The following is a 20,999-nucleotide window of genomic DNA, read 5'->3' as shown; positions in this document are numbered from 1 at the left end:
AACAAATTGGGTAAAACAGACAAAGAGGTGAGAAGGCCCTACTCACAAGCTTACAATCTATTGGGGTCTAAAATTGGGTAATCTGAACATTTCTCAAACAACAGTAAATCATTAATATTCCCTACATGTAACTCTCTTTTGAGCCAGATCTAAGTGTAGATTTTCATCTCACGTCATCAGTCGTGGTCACATGTGGAACTCACAAAAAGCACCAGGGTGAACACGCCCTAAGTAACCACCTTGAGGGGAAAGTATAGAATGTAGGTTAATCATTTGAATTATATTCCGTTCATTTTTTTTGTCGTTTATCATTCTCCAAACTAGCTTTCCTCTGTCCACCCAAAAGTCACTACTCGATTTGCGCTGACGTCTGCTCTACATCCTGTGCCAGTATCAATGACCCAGTTAAATGTCCTGCCAACTGTTCAGAGGGCTGTGCGTGTGATGATGGCTACCTTTTTGATGGAACGAACTGTGTTTCAATAGACAAGTGTGGTTGCTTTGATCGTGGCAGATACTACAAGGTGGGTGTACATGATTGTTTTTATGCCTTTACATACATTCCTGTATTTTGCCACAAATATCTATAATTTTCTATTTCAATAAAAGAGCAATTCTTTGCTATAAGCCAGAGCTACCAATCAGATAACATCTTTTTAGCAGTCTTGTGTAGTCAGACTAAAGTAATATACAGAACATATATTCTAAATGAACAATTTTATATAATATGCCCTATTTTTTAAAGTCACACGTGGTTTTTCAACATAACAAATCTCAAAAAAACTTCCCTAACTTCCCTCCCTTCCCAAAAGTAGTAGGGTCCCTCCCCACTCCACTACCATCCAATGGGAGGAACTGGGAAGAGTGAAAGCGTTCCTATAATAGCACACAACTGGGTGCACCGGTACGCCGATCTTAGCGGCAGAAACATTGACACGTGATAAAAGAGTGGAGATGGCCCAATTTTAAGTACATTTCTTGCTTTGCAGAGCGCCACATGTAATAGTGACAGCCTAGTAGACCCATCCCCCTCATGACCAATTTTAGAAAAAAATGACTGAGCAGTATTTTAGGACTTCTGGGTAATGAGACTTCTTATGAAAGTGGAAATTAACTGTGCAAGACATTTTGTGGTGTAAATTCAGGGTATGTAAATGTGCTCGTGTCAGGGTGGTAAGTATCGCACCAAAACATCAGCCAGGAGATGTTATATATGATATATATTTTGAATTTTGTATTAATTTTATCCAGTTTTGTATCTGGAGTTTTGGTATCCCCCCCACATGCCATATTGCAGACAGAGCAGATTGTTCCATTTTCAGGGTCCAGATTAGTTCCCTGTAACCTACCTCCATCGTCATGCCATACCTGTGCTGCATTCCCTATCAGGGATAAGGCAACACTAAAAGAACACCTGGAACTCACAATCATGGACACAATTTATCAATGAAATGCTGCCCCCAGTGACAGCATTGAAGCTCCATTTGGTTTGCTCAAACTGTATTTTACTCTTCAGTAGTATTCAGTAGCTGTATTCCATTTCAAGTTTTGTTTTTTATTTTACAGCTACAGGAAACTATTCTATCCAATGACTGCACAAATGTCTGTACCTGTAATCCAAAGGGTGTCGTGACTTGTAAAGAAACCAGCTGTGCCAAAGATGAAACATGCCAACTAGTAAATGGTGTTATTACCTGTGTCCGCAAAGGTACAAATTACCATTATATTTCTTCTGTTTGTGCTATGGTGCTGTAGATCATTGTTAATCCACTGTCTGTACTGTTAAGAAAAGAATGACTTAGTTCCCGGCTCTAGAGCTCATTTTCCAACATTAGGTGTAAAATTTGTATTAAACTATATTTCAAATCAATTGGGGTATTTTTAAAAGCTACATAAATATATAAATAATTGATTACACATTTGGGTGTACTTGGAATCAATGTACATTCTTAAGGGTGTACGTGATATAAGGTGGTATGCAGTAGAGGGTAATTGGTAAACTTTAATATAAGGGTCGATGATGTAGTTCTCCATGCAGCGGGCCCCATTATCTCCATTGGCCCCGATGCAACGCACCTGTTGCACCAATGGTAGTTCCGCCACTGCTTCAGAACCAGAAAAAGTATCAAATTCAGAGTCAAACATATTTGTGGTTTTCATCTATAAGATATATAAATAATAGACCTCATTTAGAATTGAGTACAAGTTTGAAGCACAAATGTAGGTGTAAAATGTGGACTGAATTCCCTAGGAGAATTGGACCTGCAAACAAAAAAAATGCACCCCCCCTGGAAAAAAACAGCCCTTTGGTGATAGCACTGGTTCTCATCCAAACACCCCTGGCCACTAGATGTTATGGTGATATGTGTAAAATGTTTGAAATGTATTATTTTAGCAATGCTAGTGCCATCACACCCTAGCAGCCAATTCAATTTCGGTTTGGGTATGCTTATGCTTGTAGAATTACAAATGCCAACATACTAATGGTTGCCCCCAGATATTTGTACTTAAAGGACCATAAGCACCAGCTTGACTTGACATACAGGGCCCGTTCCTTTAATAGAAATAAACACTCACCATTCTCTTGCTGTCCTCTTTATTGCACTCCAAAATCTTTTGAGATCTTCTTTCCATCTACATTCTTCATTCTTCTTTCTTCCTTCTTCTTGTCTTCTCCGATGAGCCAATGAAAAAACCTTCATACACAATGCAGTACTTGCTTCACTAAGAGCCGCAATATGTGGGACAGGCTCAGATTGGCTGCAGCATAAAAAAGCTGCTTTAATTGGTTACCTGTATATAGACCCATAGAGGGTATGAATGAATATATGAGTTAAATATAGGAACAGCTGTTATGGCTAAAAACAATTGGATGGCACTGGATAAATACAAATAGACAACATTTATTGAAACAATAAAACATATAGAGCCTGATTCATTAAGGAAAGTAAGGGAAAAAAGAAGTAACTTTCTCATGTACAGACCATGTTACAATGCAAGGGGTTCAAATTAGTTTATTGTTTTGTACATAAGTTAAATAATGTCTGTTCTTTCATGTAGCATACAAATAATTGATAGCCTTATATTTACACTGTAATATAAAAGTGATTTAGGACATGCCCTACACCACATTTTAAATTTACCTCCCCCTCCAATGAAACATGGTTTTGCAAAGTTACTCTTTGTTTTTGCTTTACTCTCTTTAATGTATCAGGCCCATAATGTCTAAAAACCTCTAAAAGTGATGGACTAGTGATGGAAATACTCTCCATCTAATCCACGGTAATAATGTGCAGTCATATCGCATCCCAAATAGACAATCTCCAAATCTCAATATAGTCACTCTTTAGACAGGGACTTGCAATTCAAAGTCCAGTTTAATTCGATATAGCTGTAATATAATACAGTGATACAGGTATGCGATCCAGGTAACGGAGTGATTAGCTGATATAGAACAACCAGCACTTTGAATCCTCCATGTGATACATGGAAAACCTGGTATGGCAATCCCGTTCTCATACTACCGATGCAGAACTAAATCTAAACCCCAGCATTGTGGATTTTCCTGCACACCTCTTTGGGGCGCGAGGAAACATCTGTGATGTTACCTTTACTTTAATTCTAGAAGCGGCACATTGCTTAAAATTGTATCAGCCCCCTAGGATTATATGTTTGCTAACTATCTTTATGTGTCTTCCTCAGTTATCCCTTGTGACTCCATAAAATGCCGAGCTAGAGAAAGATGCCAAATATCAAATAAAAATCCTATATGTGTCCCAATATCTGAAGTCTATTGCTATGCAGTTGGTGACTCCCATTATCAGACTTTTGATGGGACAACCTATGACTACCAAGGCACCTGTACTTATACCATTGCCAAGACTTGTGGTAAAGATGGCAGCCTCACAAAATTCAATATTGAGGCCAAGAATGAGAATCGTATGAACACTCAAGTTTCCTATGTCAGTTTTGTGAACATCCAGGTGTATGATTTTGTAATATCTCTAGTGAGGTATGAATATGGCTTTGTACGGGTAAGTTTTTGCTATTGGGGACACCAATGTATATACAGTTACAATTATTTGCCATATAGAAAAGCCTGTCACTGTATGACACCATCTTGTAGCATTGTAGACTTCTTCCTCAGTAGAGTGAACTGTTGGCAGGCACAAATACAGCATAGCTAAGGCTAATAATACATAGATAGATTTAAATGTAAATCCTAGTTTGTATAGACCTTGTAGATAACCATTACAATTACTCAGACATTGATAGCCATTAGTATAATTGTTGTAAGATTTATATCAAGCTTTCCATTCACATAACCAAAATAAATGAATGCATAACTTATGTTCTAGCTACTTAAAGCTCTTTGTTTGCAGTCACATAATGTCCATGCAATGTTCACAGATCAGCAGACAGTGCTGAAAGAGGTGGAGGTAAAAGTTTTCACTTGCAACTCACTCTCTGCTCTCATGAGATACAAGTACACACATGGCACAGTAACACCCTTCCTCAGCACCTAGTAGCATAACATGTGCTCTAGTAGAGCTGTGTCGCAGGGTAAGAGGAGGTATGGTTGGTGAAAAAGAAGCCTAGATGGGACAAACAGTGCAATTGTTCACAGTACATAAGTGTTAAAGATGTGCCTCAGAGGGTAGTTCTCTTGCGTGACAGTTTGCATAATTAAGTGCATAATGTTGTTGCAGACTGCTAGCAACCTAAAACAGGAAGAATGAACAAACCAAGTTGCACCTGTGAATTGTAAACCACAAAATAAAAATGTATGTCGTCGATAAATTATATATATATTTTTGTCTATAAACATTTCTACTCCATTAATCTGGATCAGAATTAGGTTTGTGAGATATAGTCCTGACTAAGGAGGAATGCTATGTATTATCTAATGATGAACTTATAAGGACATACATACCCTAATCTGGAAACATCTATACCTTTTTTAATAATATTTACATTACAATAATAGGCATCCAATTGTGTATAAATAATAGGCATCAAATTGTTTATATGAGTATATGTTGTATGGTGTTTTCATTAGTGATGGTGTACTAATTAAATAAATTGATTGATTTAATTTATCTGTGGCTTACATGTTTGTTTTGTGGTTCACAATTCACAGCTTCAACATGGTTTGTACATTCTTTTTTATCTCTTGGGGGATTGCAGACTCCCGCAGCTGATTGTGTTCTGAACCATAGTCTGTTAAGCGCCAGTCTGTTATTTATTAAACAGGAAGAAGGCTATTATTCCTGTAAAGGAATACAATAGGGCAAGACAATTAACAAGAGGTCACACAGTAAACTTTATCTAAAAATTAATTGTGCACATAGTATAAATATATTAAGGTTTTGATACATTCCCTTTAAAGTTTAGTTGAACATTGCATTATAAACCTTTATTTTTTTAATTGACTAATAAAACCAACATGAGGAAAAAATGGTATGGCGAGATATACTAAGCTATTTTTTCTAATAAGTTTTGTTTTACTCTGGGTATAAAAAAATATACAGAGATACAAAGACAAACCATTGAAATACAACTAAATAAGGTTGGTCACAAATAAAGAGCAAAGCACGTCACTTCATAGTTGTGTACAGTGAGTAAAGTCCCATTATTAGGGAAAACAGAGATAGAGGATGGACTTACCAAAAAGGAAGGTTAAGGGAGGGGAAATGAGGGGACGGAGCAGTTAGGGAAGGAAACCAGTACATCCCAATTTGCATTTAGCAGGTCGAAGAGGATAATGTTAAAAAATGATTAGAGTTGGATGTAATTTATGTCATAATCAGACATAGATTGTGTCCAAAAAAAAGCTTGTTTTGTAAATTGTGCCAAGCTCCAAGCAAGGGATGAAGATGTGAGAGGGATAGTTTCTATAAGAGAGAAGAGAATGGATCTCATCCCCAGAGACAGGAGGAAAGGACACATGGTGAGTTGGGGGGGGGGGGGTATGGGCCTTATAAGAGGGGAAAAGTGCCAACTTCTAAGGTGAAGTGGGTGGTAAAATCTTTGACGATAACAGATGAGGAGAGATTGAAGGGGCAAAGGATTGTGATGAAGGTAGAAAAAACTCAACAGGAAATGAAGGATTATGTAATAATAAAAAAATGACAGTAGGATCGTTTAGAAAGACAGAGGGCAGAGCTTAAGGATAGAAAGATGAGGATGAATGTAGAAAGTCAGTGTGACAATGAGATTTCCTAGAGTGATGCTCAGCAATGCCAGAGCAATTTTGCATGTAACGTGTCTTTATTGTAGTGCCATGCTGGGGTTAGAGAAGCTAAGAGCGGTGTCTGGAGTGGCAGAGTTTAAGGCAATAGTTAGAAAGCTGTAGTAGAGGGAGACTGCCTGATTGGTGGAAGCAATGCAGTTAAACGGGAGAGTAGTTTGTCAAGTGTAGAAGGAAAGATGGCAGGATCAGATCATGAAGATTACTTGTGAGCGTAGAATTAGATGATAAGAAAGTGGCAGGAGGTGATAAATAGAGTGATCCTCGAATGCGAAGAAGGAAATTAAGGATCAAGGGGAATGACCTAAAAAGTGTAGAAGGCAACAAGCAGGAAACCCACTAACCTCCAGATTTGGCAGTGTGGTAGAATGAGAGATCCCCATAAGAGAGAGCAGCAGGAGTGGTGGTTGTGTCAGAAGAGGAAAGCCAATTTTCATTGATAGCAAGGAATTTAAAGGGAGTTGGAGAAGAAGAGATTGTGAATGGAGACCAGTTTATTGCAGTCCAGGTTGGTACTCCAGACACAGGAGACAGGGGAAAGGGAAGAGGGGAGATGTGGAGGTGGTTGGCAGGACTGCTGGACAGGAAGGTAGGGGCCAGGTTTGCTATTGATGGGGAAATAGCTGGAGCAGAGATTGAGGATATGACAGGGCCAGCATTCAGAGAGATTTTCTCAACAAATAGGAGTATCAGGATGTGGGAGGAAGATATGTTGGAGAGGAGTTATTGAAAGTGTGAGCAGGAGAGAGAGGAAGGAGGGTACAAGACAGGGAACATGACATGGGGATTGAGATATGGAGGGTGGGATATTATTGTGAGACATGTGGCACCTGAGGGAAGGGATTTTCTTTTAATAACTAAAGCAGGTGTTAGATGGCATATGAAGAACTGAGGGAGGGGGGAAGAGGTCAGTGTGGAACGGATCAGGCAATGATTCATGTGGTAGAGGGGAGGAGACGTTTTCATCTCTCCACACACCAAGGCACACTAGCTTGCAAAAGGATCTCACAAGAACACAGAGCACGTGTGCAACTTAAAGTGGACCAGTGTATATACCTGTACTCACTAACTTGCCTCAGCATTCATTGCATTCTTTGAAAGTTGTTTTATGCTATAATATGTTTTCATTATTTAACCATATTACTCCTTGCAGCTAAATAATCAACGTCAACGCCTCCCATTGACACTTAACAATGGTCGGGTTAATATCTACCAGGCTGGCATTTTCCTCACAATTGTGACTGACTTCACCTTATTGGTCTTCTATGACTGGAACTCCGCTCTCTATATATATATTTCCAGCAGTTACTTTGAAAATGTTTGTGGAATGTGTGGTTACTACAATGAGAATCCTGCAGATGACTTAGCTACACCAGCTGGTCCTCAGGCAAATAATTTGGCTGATTTTGGCAAAAGTTGGAGAGTGGAGGATGGAGACAAGCTGTGTTGGCACAATTGCAATGGGGAGTGTAAGGTTTGCCCTGAGAATCTTCGGAAATTGTATGCAAGCAACACATGGTGTGGAAGAATATCTGAATCAAACAATGGTCCATTCCGTCAGTGCCATTCCAAAATCGACCCGAAAATCTATGTAAACTACTGTGCGTATGATGTATGTCTAAATGGAGGGTCCAAACAAGTGCTGTGCCGTAGACTAGAAAATTATGCCTTATTTTGCCAGAGACACAATATCCAGATTGAAAAATGGAGACAGCTGACCGGATGTCGTAAGTTTAAGTCTTATCTCTCTCGTGTCTATGATGTGATATATAAACAGCTTGCTGTGAGCATTATTACTAATTGATTATATCTTGTTCAGTAAGAATGCCAATTATTTAACTTTCCAGATGTTGATAATACTATTTGCATATTATCTTTTTTGATGTGTTGGCATATGATTAAGAAGGATGCAAGAGATTTTGTCATGACTTTCCCTGATTGTGCCCCAAACAAAAGTCTTAGTCATTGAATCTCTTATACCACAGAAGTGCACGCAGGAGGGGTTTCTGGGTCTCCAGAAACACCTCCTCTCTGCTAAAGATGTGCCTCTACATAGCGGCACAGTAATATACAGCAGCCGTGGCGCTATCAAAGAAGCTTCTTTGAGAGCCCTGCGGCTGCTGTATAGTACAGTGCTGCCAAAACTGAGCTGCTCTTGCTGTTTTATTTTTTTTTGGGGGGGGGAATATCCTACGTGCACCCCTGTACCACTTCCTATTCCAGATAAGCCATGGTCATCCATCTCAATGATTTTTATTGGGAACATAACACATTCTAATGGTTTTACTACCAACCAGGGGTAGTGGACTGTTTTAGTAAGATGACCCATTTTACTGCTCTTCCTGGCATGCGATCCTCAAACAACCTTGCCTCATTGCTCGCCCATAATATTTTGAGGCCAACAGAGGATCTGAAATTATTGTACAATTTTGGAGGTCATTCTGTTCTACACTTGACATAAGTTTTTCTTCACCATATCACCCTAAAAACTACAGGTGGATAGAAAGGATCAACCACTTACTGAGGCACTCCCCAGGGCAGAATTTGCCTATATAAAACACATACATCATTTGGTACTTCTCTGTTCTTCTGTGTATGCAGTCAGCATCCTAGGGCCTGTTTTTTTTTGCTGCTACCCAGGTCACAGAATGTGTTGTATTCAAGGTAACTATTGTACATATGAAAAGCATCTGGAAAACAGCTGCTTTCTCTTGTGTGCCAGAAAATCATTTTTTTTCATTTTTTACAAAAACCATAGAGAATATAAAGACCCCCAAAAGGTGTAAATTTGTACCTAGACAAACCAAGTTGCAATGCTTTATCCAAATGCAATCTCCCCTCCTCCCCTGCAGTTTAACATGGTTTTGCTAGCATTGCGCCTCTTCTTTCACTTGACCAACTTTTTTCAAATCCCAAAATGCTGGTCAGTAAATGAATCATCCCATCAGGTAGACAGTAAAGATTAGAAAGCAGAAGCTCAAGTGGAAGTAGCAGTGTAGCGCTGGTGAGGTACAGTGGCCTCCATATAAATAAAAAAAAATAAAATAAACTTTACTCACTTAAATAAATTAAATTTTTTAAAATACAACTTTTATATACTTTATTTACTATCTTTATTTTTAATAACTTGCACTTGGAAGGCTACTTTTTAATCCTAAAAAAATAAAAAATAATAAAGGGACTATGCAACCCCCCAAATAGTATAATATTATTATTATTATTATTATTATTATTATTAATTATACATTAATCGAGAACATTGGCCAATTTAAATTAAAAAAACAGCACCATGATTAATCTTTTTCTCTTTTTTTTCCACTTCAAAGAAACAGAATAGAAAACAAACAAAATGATAGTGATATTATTGTCAGAAAAATGTAAAGTACATATTTTCAAAACAAATAAGCCAGTGTCTGCCATTTATAGGTATAAATAGTTATGTAACAGTCAGATGAATAATATATTTTAAAGCATTGCACCGTCAGCTTTTTGACCAGCACCTTCATCATATCTCAGTCGGACCCTAAATTGTGGGAGGGGCTTCGGTGGTCTGCAGTGGAGTGGGGAGTTAATACTTTATAACGGTGGAATGTTAGGTTAACAGACAACATGTTACATTCATGGTCCATATCTGACAATTTTAATGTAGGGGTTTAGTGCGCTTTCAAATCTCCACATATGAGGCCTCTATTCATACATGTGAAAAGTTAGAATTTGGTATTTTATATTTACATCAGTTCTAGTTTTTTAAAAGTTCCCAAATGAGAGTTCTAATAATGATCTCTCTGAAAACAGGTTATACTGTGCCGTGTAGAGTAAAACAAATAGTATGTTTTCATTTATCAATTCAAGTAAAGGGCACATGATATAAAATCATAATAATATGACAGCATGCAGTTGTTATCTAATTGAAGCAATATCAATATAGTAAATTTCATCCACCTCTGACATATAAAATAACTTTTTGAGATCACATATAAAACTTTCTTCATATCATAAACTTCATGGGAAAAAATTTAAGGACAAGCTCTTTTATTTTTTTACTTTTTTTTTGTCCCGTTTTCAGCTTTGCAGTGCCCTGCCAACAGTCAGTACAAGCTATGTGGTGACTGTCCTCTGACGTGTAACAATGCAGCCGTACCCTCATCTTGTTCTTCATTGTGTGTGGAAACCTGTCAGTGTAACAGTGGGTTTGTGCTTGATGGAGGAAAATGTATACCAAAGGAAAATTGTGGATGCATCTTTGAGGGGAAACTTTATGCCCTAAATGAAAAGTTTTATAGAGACACTAAGTGTGAGAAGCTGTGCACGTGCAACGCCGCCACCAAGACTGTGGACTGTAAAAGTTATCAGTGCAAGCCTAGCGAAATGTGTTCAGAGATCGGCGGCATCCAGGACTGTTACCCCAAATCCTATGGTACATGCACAACTTCAGGTTATCCCCATTATACCACCTATGACAATGTTAAATATGACTTCCAGGGGACATGCACCTACCTGTTTTCAGGAGTCTGCAAGAATGCCGGAGATCTGGTGGACTTCCAGATCTATGTTGAGAATGAAAATAGAGGCAACAAACTGGTTGCTTACACCTCTGGATTCAGTATAGATGTATATGGTCTCAGCATAAGAATCAGACGCCAGAATCCGGGCAAGATTGAGGTTAGTTCTACAACGTTGTCATGAAATATTCTATAAATAAAACACAAGATCAAAATAAAGCAGCAATCCACATAGGTTTACTTTGTCCCTTTATTTAACGTTAAGTACCTTTTATACAAGCATCTGTCTCCAAGAGAGTCTGATGGATCCTAATATGTGACTTCATGTATCCGTATTTTATAAATCACCTGTGTTCAGAAATGTGAAAAAGTTTCCTAATAATAACAACAAATTGTAGAACTGTAATAGATTGATAGGTTAGGAAATAATTCGATTTATTTACATGTACATGTTATAATATAACACTGGTCCTTTTAATTTTTTTGAGATGTGATACAAATTATGTCTCTGAAGCTTTTTCACCCATCTTTTATTCCATAACTAATGTGAGGATACCGGGTTTTTAGAAGCAAAGTTCACTAGGTTGCCCGGCCCCCCCTTAGGTTCAGAAATCACACAGGCAAAGGGGAGAATGAAAGATCCAATGCTGTCTTTACCTTTCTTGCATTAAAACAACAGAGTATAAAACCAAACACTTTAAACAATAGGTCAGCAGATCACCCTTCCTAACATGATATAGTGGTCCCTGTTTTGACACATAAATAAAAGATTGAGACCTCATGATATGAAATAAGCTTTTTTTATTTAATGACGTTTGACTAACGCAAACATGATGGCAGTAGCTTATTAATATCATACTTTTGAAAAATACATTTAGAAAAACATGCTTTAATGGGAAATAAAAACTTGTTACCATTCTCTTTCCAGGTGAGAGGGGTTTTGACGAACCTGCCTTTCTATCCTGACAATGGTAAGATGTCTATCGACAGACAGGGCTCTAATGTCATACTTCAGACAATATTTGGTTTAAGAATATCTTTCAACTGGAATAGTCAAATTTCAGTCACAGTCCCACAGGCATATGCAGGAGCTCTGTGTGGTCTTTGTGGCACGTTTGATGGTAATAAGAAAAATGAATTTGTAATGAAGGATGGCAGTGTTGCTAGAAGTCCAACAATCTTCGGGAAAAGCTGGAAAGTAAAAGATACACCTGGATGTTCAGATGATGATAATACCACAAGCTGCCCTAAACTGGAAGAGAAGCTTAATTTCTACAGAGATAGTAAAAAGGGATGTGGCATGCTAGTCGACAAACGTGGACCTTTCCGTGATTGTCATCAGAAAATAGATCCCAAAGGAATCTTTCAAGACTGTGTGTCTGACGCTTGCTTCTACAATGACACAGAGGATATCGTGTGTAAGATCATAGCCAGCTATGTCAGCTCTTGTCAAGCAGCTGGTAAAGTTGTTAACAAATGGAGAACTGACACATTCTGCAGTAAGTGTAATATCTTTATATCTTACATCTTGTATCATTTGAAATTATATTACACTACAGTGCATTAAAGTTCTTTTTCCATTTGGCAGGTCCTAAATGTGATGGTAACAGCCACTATGAGTTGTGTGCAACTGGATGTTCTCCAACATGCTTCAGTCTTTCTCCTCCTGCGGGTTGTAACACTTTATGTTCTGAGGGTTGTTTCTGTGATGATGGATTTATTCGTAGTGGAGGTGGTTGTATACCTGTTAATCAGTGTGGCTGCACTTATGGGGGTGTATATTACAAGTCAGGTGAAAAATTCTTCTCCGATGAGCTGTGCAAACAACAATGTGAATGTACTGAGTCTGGGCAGGTTGAGTGCAAGTCTTTCACCTGCGGAGTCAATACAGAGTGTAAAGTCCTGGAAGGGGTCAGAAAATGTTACCCAATGGGTTCTGCAACTTGCTCTGCAGTAGGTGCTTCCTACTACATGTCATTCGATGGTCAGTCCTTCCAATTCCAAGGAAACTGCACCTACACGCTCACCAAGACGATCACAACTAATTCTAATTTGGAAAAGTTTGTCATCAATGTAAAAAAAGATAAAGGCCTTTCACAATTGGTTGCTCTTATCAGTCTGGTTTCTATTGAAGTTTATGGATATATCTTAATTCTTCAATATAACGTGAATGGTAAAATCAAGGTATGTCTGACATGGGACTAATGATTAAGCCCACCTTGTATGTTTACATAGTTTTATAACACTTTTCACCTACAATTTTTTGTCAATTTTAAGTCATCTCCCAATGTTTTCAGTTTGCATATTTGTTTTTCCATTTTAATACTCACATTATTGTTTTTATTTTTAATATAACTGTAAATTTATTATCATTCTATTTTGTCAATTAACCTTGACTAAACCATTTCATAATTTACTTAAAAGATAAGGACAATATTGGCTCTCCCTTTCTGTATGACTGTTTCTAACAATTGATCCCAAAACAATCCTGTCTATGCTCCATTGTGTGGCAATAAGGACACATTACAGTACAGGGATAGTTATTCCTTAAGTCAGACCTGGACACCCTATCTCTCTACAGGTGTTGTGAAACTACAAGCCCCAGCATCCTTTGCCAGCTGATAGCCAGCCAATATCTGTTAGGGTATGTGGTGACTTGTAGTTTCACAACACATTGAGAGCCACAGATTGTCAAGGGCTACCCTAGGACTTCCTTTACTCATACTCAGTTTGAAAACTCTGCTATGGTGAATGGTAAATAGATACAGGAAAAATTCATGCTGATTAAGTAAGAGTGTTAGGATATTTGTCTTAATCAGCAACTCACTTTATTAGACCCTTAAGTTTACCAGAAGCTAATAGCACACAATATTTATGTCATCATCATCTACATCATCTATTTATTTATATAGCGCCACTAGTTCCGCAGCGCTGTACAGAGAACTCACTGAAATCAATCCCTGCCCCATTAGAGCTTACAGTCTAAATCCCCTAACACACACACACAGACACACAGACCGAGAGAGACCAAGGGCAATTTAATAGCAGCCAATTAACCATCAGTATGTTTTGGAGTGTGGGAGGAAATTAGAGCACACGGAAGAAACCCACGCAAACACGGGAAGAACATACAAACTCCACACAGATAAGGCCATGGTCGGGAATCAAACTCATGACCCCAGTGCTGTGAGGCAGAAATGCTAACCACTGAGCCACAGCCCTTCTACAGGCCTTACTTCTGTCACTCCAGTCTCAGGCCCTGTGTGGTAGGCACTTCATTTTACAACATAATATTGACTTAATTACAAAGTCTTGCTTGATAGAAAAATCAATGTTGTCAATTAAGATCTTATTAAAGGGGAATGCAAAGGGGTAATATCCTTTTTCAATTGTGGTCACAACCTTGTTGCAGCTCAACTTGAAGGGCAATATATATATATATATATATATATATATATATATATATATATTAATCTCACTATCTCCTTAACCCCTGGATTTCACTTCCTTTACCCAATTGAAACTACCCTCACTAAGGTCACTAAGTTTTCGCTAAATCTGAGGGACACTTTAGCCTTTTTATCCTTTTCAACCCCTCTGCTGTCTTTGATACCATTGCCTACTCACTCCAATTTACAAGCTCTTAGCCCAATGCTACCCACTTCATGCTGGCTGGCCACCCACGGGTGCCTTCCTATGCCAGGGAAGTCTACCCAGTACCTTCTAGGATTCGTATGGTCACTCAGGCAAATGCAGTTATAAAAATACAATAGTATATTTATTGTCATACAAACAACACTAGAATATTATATATAAACAGTAAATAAATGCCAGACAGGTTTACCACATTATCTGTCCTTTACCCCAATAGCTTAAGGAGATATAGTCATCTGGCTGTCAAGACTTCACAACCCATGGATCTCTCTCAGCTGCATATATAGACTCTAGTTGAAGAACGACAACTCAAAAGCTAGATCTTGCAGTCTTCATGAATGAAATCCCAGAATGAACACCCTTCCCCCTTGGAGTGACTCCTTATATCTCGGGTCCAATTTCCACATTATTTCCCCTCCCTCTGCAAACCCCTGGGTCTATTCTCCTTAACCATTGGTCAGTGATTCTCCTTAACCATTGGTCAGTACTGGACTAGGGGGGGTTGGAGAGGGGAGTGAAGATGAATTGTCCTTTCACAAAAGCTCCCCTGTTAGATGGCCTGTCTGGACTAGCCTGGTGAGAACAATGGACACTAATTAGTTTTCCACTCCAGCATTTTACAACCTTATCCCTACCCATAATCCCACTGGCTTCACTTTAAAGACAATGAATAGCAACCTTACTGCAAGTCATCAATACACAATATACATATGTACACTGAACTACAATGTCCCCTTAGCCACATGTTATTGGACAATGCAGTTTTAGTCTGGTGAGCTATAATCCACATTATGTGAGAAATGAGAAACCTAATGCTCACAGGGTTATCACACTCATTTCGTCACACTCACATTCACTCCTCATTATTTAATCCCCTGTAATCTCTCACCTTGATTACTGTAACCTCCTTCTCCCTGGCATTACCCACTCCCGCATTGTCCCTCTCATGTCTATCTGTAGTGTAGCTACACGCCTTATTTTTCTCTCCCGTCGCTTTATCTCTGCCGTCCATCTCTGCCATTCGCTACATTGGTTCATTGTGGTTTACATAAATAAATTTAAACTCCTTATCCTCACCCACAAAGCTCTCAACCAACCCACATCTTCAAACTCATCTCTACTCACATTCCTTGAAGCTCCTTCTGCTCTGCCAATGACCATCACCTCTCTACCATACTGATTACCTCTTCCCACTCCCACCTTCACCTGGGCTGCTACCCACCTGTGGAATGACCTCCCATGCCCTATCAGGTTAGCCTCTACTCTCCTAAACTTCAAGCATGCCCTTCCAACTCCTTCACTCCCCAACTTGGTACCACCTTACCAGCCTTCTAAGTAAAATATTATAATAATAATTATAATATTAGATATACCGTTTATTTTATTTTATGCATTCAATCTATCAATATGAATTTGTTATATCAATGTTTTTAATTTTATTAATTATAATTTCATGTGCACATTCTCTTTCCATTTCAACATCTAGGTCAATGGCCCCTTCTACAACCTCCCATTAACATTGGAAGGTGACAAGATCAGAGCTTATCAGCAAGGAAGCAGAGTCATTGTCAGCACAGACTTTGGTCTTCAAGTCAGCTATGATCTTACCTTTAATGTGATAGTCACAGTACCAGGGAATTACAAGGGACAGTTGGGTGGACTGTGTGGCAATTTCAATGGTATAAAAACAGATGAGTTCAAGCTACACAACAACAACTTAGCTCCAGATGCCCTCACCTTTGGCGCAGATTGGAAAATTCCTGGTGAAGTTTGTAACGATGGATGTGGAAGCGCCAATGATCCATGCAAAGAATGTGATGATAGTAAAAAAAATTATTTCATGACTAATTCTTATTGTGGATTCTTAAAAAATTCCAATTCATTAAGTTTTTGTCAGAAACAAATCAATCCTGACACTTACAGTAGCTGTATATCTGACCTGTGTACCAGTCTTGGGGATCTAAGGTTCCTATGCAAATATATTCAAAGTTATGTTGCCGAATGCCAAGCAGCTGGGATCACCATTCAACCATGGAGAACTGAAGCATTCTGTCGTAAGTAAGACAGACACAACAATATATTATATATATAGTTTATCGATTCAATGCCATCAGTGTACAGAGTACTTTACAAGATTACAAGTAACAGATAAGGGAAGAACAAAATAAGGCAAAGGATTACTCCCACCTTTTAATCTTTAAAAATGTATTTAAATGAATGTACGTGTGTCAAAATCATCATACAAAATAGACAAACTGAGTAATACAGACAAAGAGGTAGAAGGCCCTGCTCACAAGCTTACAATCTATTGGGGTCTAAAATTGGGTAATCTGAACATTTCTCAAACAACAGTAAATCATTAATATTCCCTACATGTAACTCTCTTTTGAGCCAGATCTAAGTGTAGATTTTCATCTCACATCATCAGTCATGGTCACTTGTGGAACTCACAAAAAGCATCAGGGTGAACACGCCCTAAATATCCACCTTGAGGGAAAAGTATAGAATATAGGTTAATCATTTGAATTATATTCCGTTCATTTTTTTTGTCGTTTATCATTCTCCAAACTAGCTTTCCGCTGTCCACCCAATAGTCACTACTCGATTTGCGCTGACGTCTGCTCTACATCCTGTGCCAGTATCAATGACCCAGTCAAATGTCCTGCCAACTGTTCCGAGGGCTGTGAATGTGATGACGGCTACCTTTTTGATGGAACGAACTGTGTTTCAATAGACAAGTGTGGTTGCTTTGAAGATGGCAGATACTATAAAGTGGGTGTACCTGATATTTTTGTTTCCTTTACATAAAGCGCCACAGCTTCCAAATAATCCTGTCTTTTGCCACAAATATGCATCATTTTCAGTTCTGTGCTATAACCTAGAATGACCAATCACATAACATCTTTTTAGCAGTCTAGTGTAGCCAGACAAATGAAAGCAAATATTTTACAGGTTAACTTGATAAACAAAATATATATTCTACATGAACAATTTTATATAATTTGCCCTATTTTTAAAAGTCACATCTGGTTTTTCAATATAAGAAATTCCCAAAGGCTGCCCTAACTACCCTCCCTTCTGAAAAATAATTGAATCCCTCCCCTTCCCACCACCATCCAATGGGAGGAGCTGGGGGCGTTCCAACAATGGCACAAAATAGGCACATCGGTGCACCTAGCTTAGCAGACCAGAATTATTGACGTGATAAAGGGGTGGAGATGGCCCATTTTTAAGCATACTTCTTGCTGTGTGGAGTGTAATGACCGTCTAGTAGTCCTATCGCTGTCATGACCAATTTCAATCAAAAATGACTGAGCAGGATCTTATGGGAAAAATCTTATTTATTTATTCAATGAAAGGGCGGTTGAATTGCTAGTAGGTTGGGCCCCCCTGGTGACTTATCTACACCTAGGGACACTTCTAGGTGAAGAGACTTCTCATGAGAGTGGACATTAGTGACAGCATTGAAGCTCCATTTGGTTTGCACAAACTGTATTTCACTCTTCAGTAGCATTCAGTAGCTGCGTTCCATTTTAAGTATTGTTTTTTATTTTACAGCCACAGGAAACTATTTTATCCAAGGACTGCACAAAAGTATGCACCTGTAATTCAAAGGGTGTCTTGACTTGCAAAAAAAACAGATGTGTCGCAGATGAAACATGCCAACTCATATATGATGTTCTCACTTGTGCCAATAAAGGTACAAATTACCATCATAATTATTTTGTCTGTGCTATAGTGTTGTAGATCATTATTAACCAACTTTTTATACTGTTTGGAAAAGAGTGAAAAAGTCAAAATATAAACGTGGAGTTGGTTTGATGACTGTCTAAGACTTATGTGCTAACTTTGCGTTTAGGTGCAACATTTGTACTGAACCATCAATCAATCAATCAGCAAATAGACTGTATCTGTCTAAAATGGGATTTCTCAACCTGTAGTACATGTACCCCAGGGATGCATCTGATAGATTCAAGGGTATTTCAGTCAGTTATTCAAACTAACAGTTTAATATATAAACAACAAATAAAACATATTTGAAATCAATTGGGGTATTTTAAAAAACTACTTAAATATTTAAATTAATGGACTTCAGAACCAGAGAATGTAACAAATTCTGAATCAAACAAATTTGTTGTTTTCATCTCTTAGACATCTCTCCATTCCATTAACGGCTTGGGTATGCATGTAAAACTGCAAATGCCAGCATACTCATGGCTGTCTAAAGATACTGGTGCTTGGAGAGCTACAAGCACCAGCATGCCTTGGCATACAGGGCCCGTTGGAACTTGTAGTTCCACATAATAAAGTACAAAAAAATTGCCACACAATCACTGTGCAGAATTCATTTAATTGAAATAAACACTCACCATACCCTTGTATTTGTAAAGGGAGATTCTCCCAAAAACCTCAAAACTGCATTCATATAAACCAATCCTACAGCGCTCAGTGCCAGGTTATAAATATCATGACATTTAAACATGTATAAAATAAATTGGACAATTAAAAATAAGTAAATAAGTAATAAAAATAAGTTAATAGATAATAAAAGAATAAACAGATATACAATGTATAGGAAGGCTATGTGCGATCGTGTGCACAAAATTAGCACAAAATTAGCATATGTCCAAACGATATGTACATCTCTTATATGCACTAGTCCACATCAGCACATAATGACTTAATAAATGGTATGCGTTTTGATTTAAATGTACATACTTGAGGCCCACTTGTGTTCCTTTTTGAAAAGTGGGGAGTTTGATATCTGTGCGGATGTAAATCACCTCGGGCATTGCAAGAACACATGCTAATTATCATCATCTTTAACCAGAGGTCAATCACACTCAAGACTGCTACCGAGCATAACTGGAGACGCGGCCCACTTAAAATAGCCTGCATCTCTGTTGGCTGTGCCACACACACATGTGCACTCATTTACTGCACTTCAGTCATCTGCATGCAGAGGGAGTCGCAATTTAAACTTAGCAAAAACTTAAAGTAAAGTAAAGCAAATCAGAACTGTATGACTAAGTGTTTTACTTATGCAACTCTAAATGAGGTGCGATATATTATTTTTTTATCTTTGTTTTTCATCAGTGACATCAGTAGGTCAACCTCTATAACCAGGGTAGATGTGGTCTTCAACTTTTACAGTTCCTAGAAGTAAATCTGTTCACCAATACTCATTAGCTTGCAGACGCTGATCAATACAACTAGAACAGGCAACAAATGAACATGCAGGAGAGGTCAGATAGCACGGTGGCTCAGTGGTTAGCACTTCTGCCTCACAGCAATGAGGTTATGAGTTTGATTCTTGACCATTGCTTTATCTGTGTGGCGTTTGTATGTTCTCCCCGTGTGAGCTTGGGTTTCCTTGGGGTGCTCCGGTTTCCTCCCACAATCCAAAAACATATTGGTAGGTAAATTGGCTGCTGACAAATTGACCTTAAGCTCTCTCTCTGTCTGTGTGTGTTGGGGAATTTAGACTGTAAGCTCTAATAGGGCAGGGACTGATGTGAATGAGTTCTCTGTACAGCGCTGCGGAATTAGTGGTGCTATATAAATAAATAGATGATGATGAGGATGAGATAGGTCAAGTCATACACAAAGCACGAAGAGTAGAAAATCATCAGTTGGAAATCGAAGACAAAACAGACACAAAGGTCACAGTGAAGGTCATTAAGAGTCAATCACAACAATAGCACCCAGATTAGAAAAGAAGAACTTATATCGGGCACTATCGAGATCCCGAGCTTGGATATGCCATATGTCACTTTAAGAAGCAATGTGGTGTTTCTGCCCAGATGTCCATGGCCATTTAAAACTCAGTAGGGCTTATAAGAAAGATGGAACCGGTCATGAGCACTGCTAATAAAGCACTGTGCATGTAAGAATTTTAACTGATATAGTTTAAAACCTCTACTGTCAGTTTCCTTTCCAAACTCCAGTGTTTTACTACTTCATCATGAGTTAATTAACTTCACATTGTAAAAACAAAACTGAAAATGCCAATACTATAGTGGTTGAAATACAGTATGATTGCAGTGATTTTCTCGGGTCAAAGATATGAATGTGGGTTAGCGCTGTTGTCAATCCTGATTGCAGTGAATTACATCGATAACTACCCTTTGCAAATGAGTTCATAGAATGATAACATTTCTTAGTAAAATATGTATATGTCTCTTTCCTAGATAATTTATAGTACCACGAAAGTTACAGATGTCTTTGCTATTAAGTTACGTTATTATCTTACAGACCCTTGCAAATCCGTTCACTGCAAGACACAAGAAACTTGCAAAATAAAAGATGGAAATCCGGTTTGTGTGCCAAATTTCTATGGTATCTGTTGGTCATGGGGAGGTGCACATTATGTCACCTTTGATCAGTACAGTTATGACTTCCAGGGCACATGTACGTATATCCTAGCTAGTTACACCGGAGATGATGAACGCTTGGTGCCATTTAAAGTAGAAGAGAAAAATGACAACGGAGGAAACACGACTGTGTCATATGTCAGAGCTGTCAGAATCTACGTATATGGCTACAAGATGTCCATTGTAAAGGATGAGTATGGCAAAATTAGGGTATGTATT

General features: G+C 38.3%; 1 protein-coding gene across 1 annotated transcript in view; it reads left to right on the top strand.

The window, feature by feature from the left end:
- LOC142107441 (IgGFc-binding protein-like) overlaps window positions 1-20,999 on the top strand; it is a 54,558-nt gene that overhangs the window by 22,868 nt on the left and 10,691 nt on the right. Inside the window, exons 11-21 of the mRNA XM_075190875.1 lie at window positions 325-524; window positions 1,567-1,708; window positions 3,703-4,034; window positions 5,858-5,950; window positions 7,404-7,977; window positions 10,317-10,912; window positions 11,681-12,251; window positions 12,341-12,936; window positions 15,893-16,229; window positions 16,979-17,178; window positions 20,598-20,990. Coding sequence (XP_075046976.1) covers window positions 325-524; window positions 1,567-1,708; window positions 3,703-4,034; window positions 5,858-5,950; window positions 7,404-7,977; window positions 10,317-10,912; window positions 11,681-12,251; window positions 12,341-12,936; window positions 15,893-16,229; window positions 16,979-17,178; window positions 20,598-20,990 — 4,034 coding nt within the window. The remainder of the gene's footprint in view (window positions 1-324; window positions 525-1,566; window positions 1,709-3,702; window positions 4,035-5,857; window positions 5,951-7,403; window positions 7,978-10,316; window positions 10,913-11,680; window positions 12,252-12,340; window positions 12,937-15,892; window positions 16,230-16,978; window positions 17,179-20,597; window positions 20,991-20,999) is intronic.

The sequence above is a fragment of the Mixophyes fleayi genome, chromosome 11, assembly GCF_038048845.1.
Source record: "Mixophyes fleayi isolate aMixFle1 chromosome 11, aMixFle1.hap1, whole genome shotgun sequence".
NCBI classification, from domain to species: domain Eukaryota; kingdom Metazoa; phylum Chordata; class Amphibia; order Anura; family Limnodynastidae; genus Mixophyes; species Mixophyes fleayi.
The sequence above is the reverse complement of the archived record's forward strand: the minus strand, read 5'-3'. Positions and strand labels throughout refer to the sequence as shown.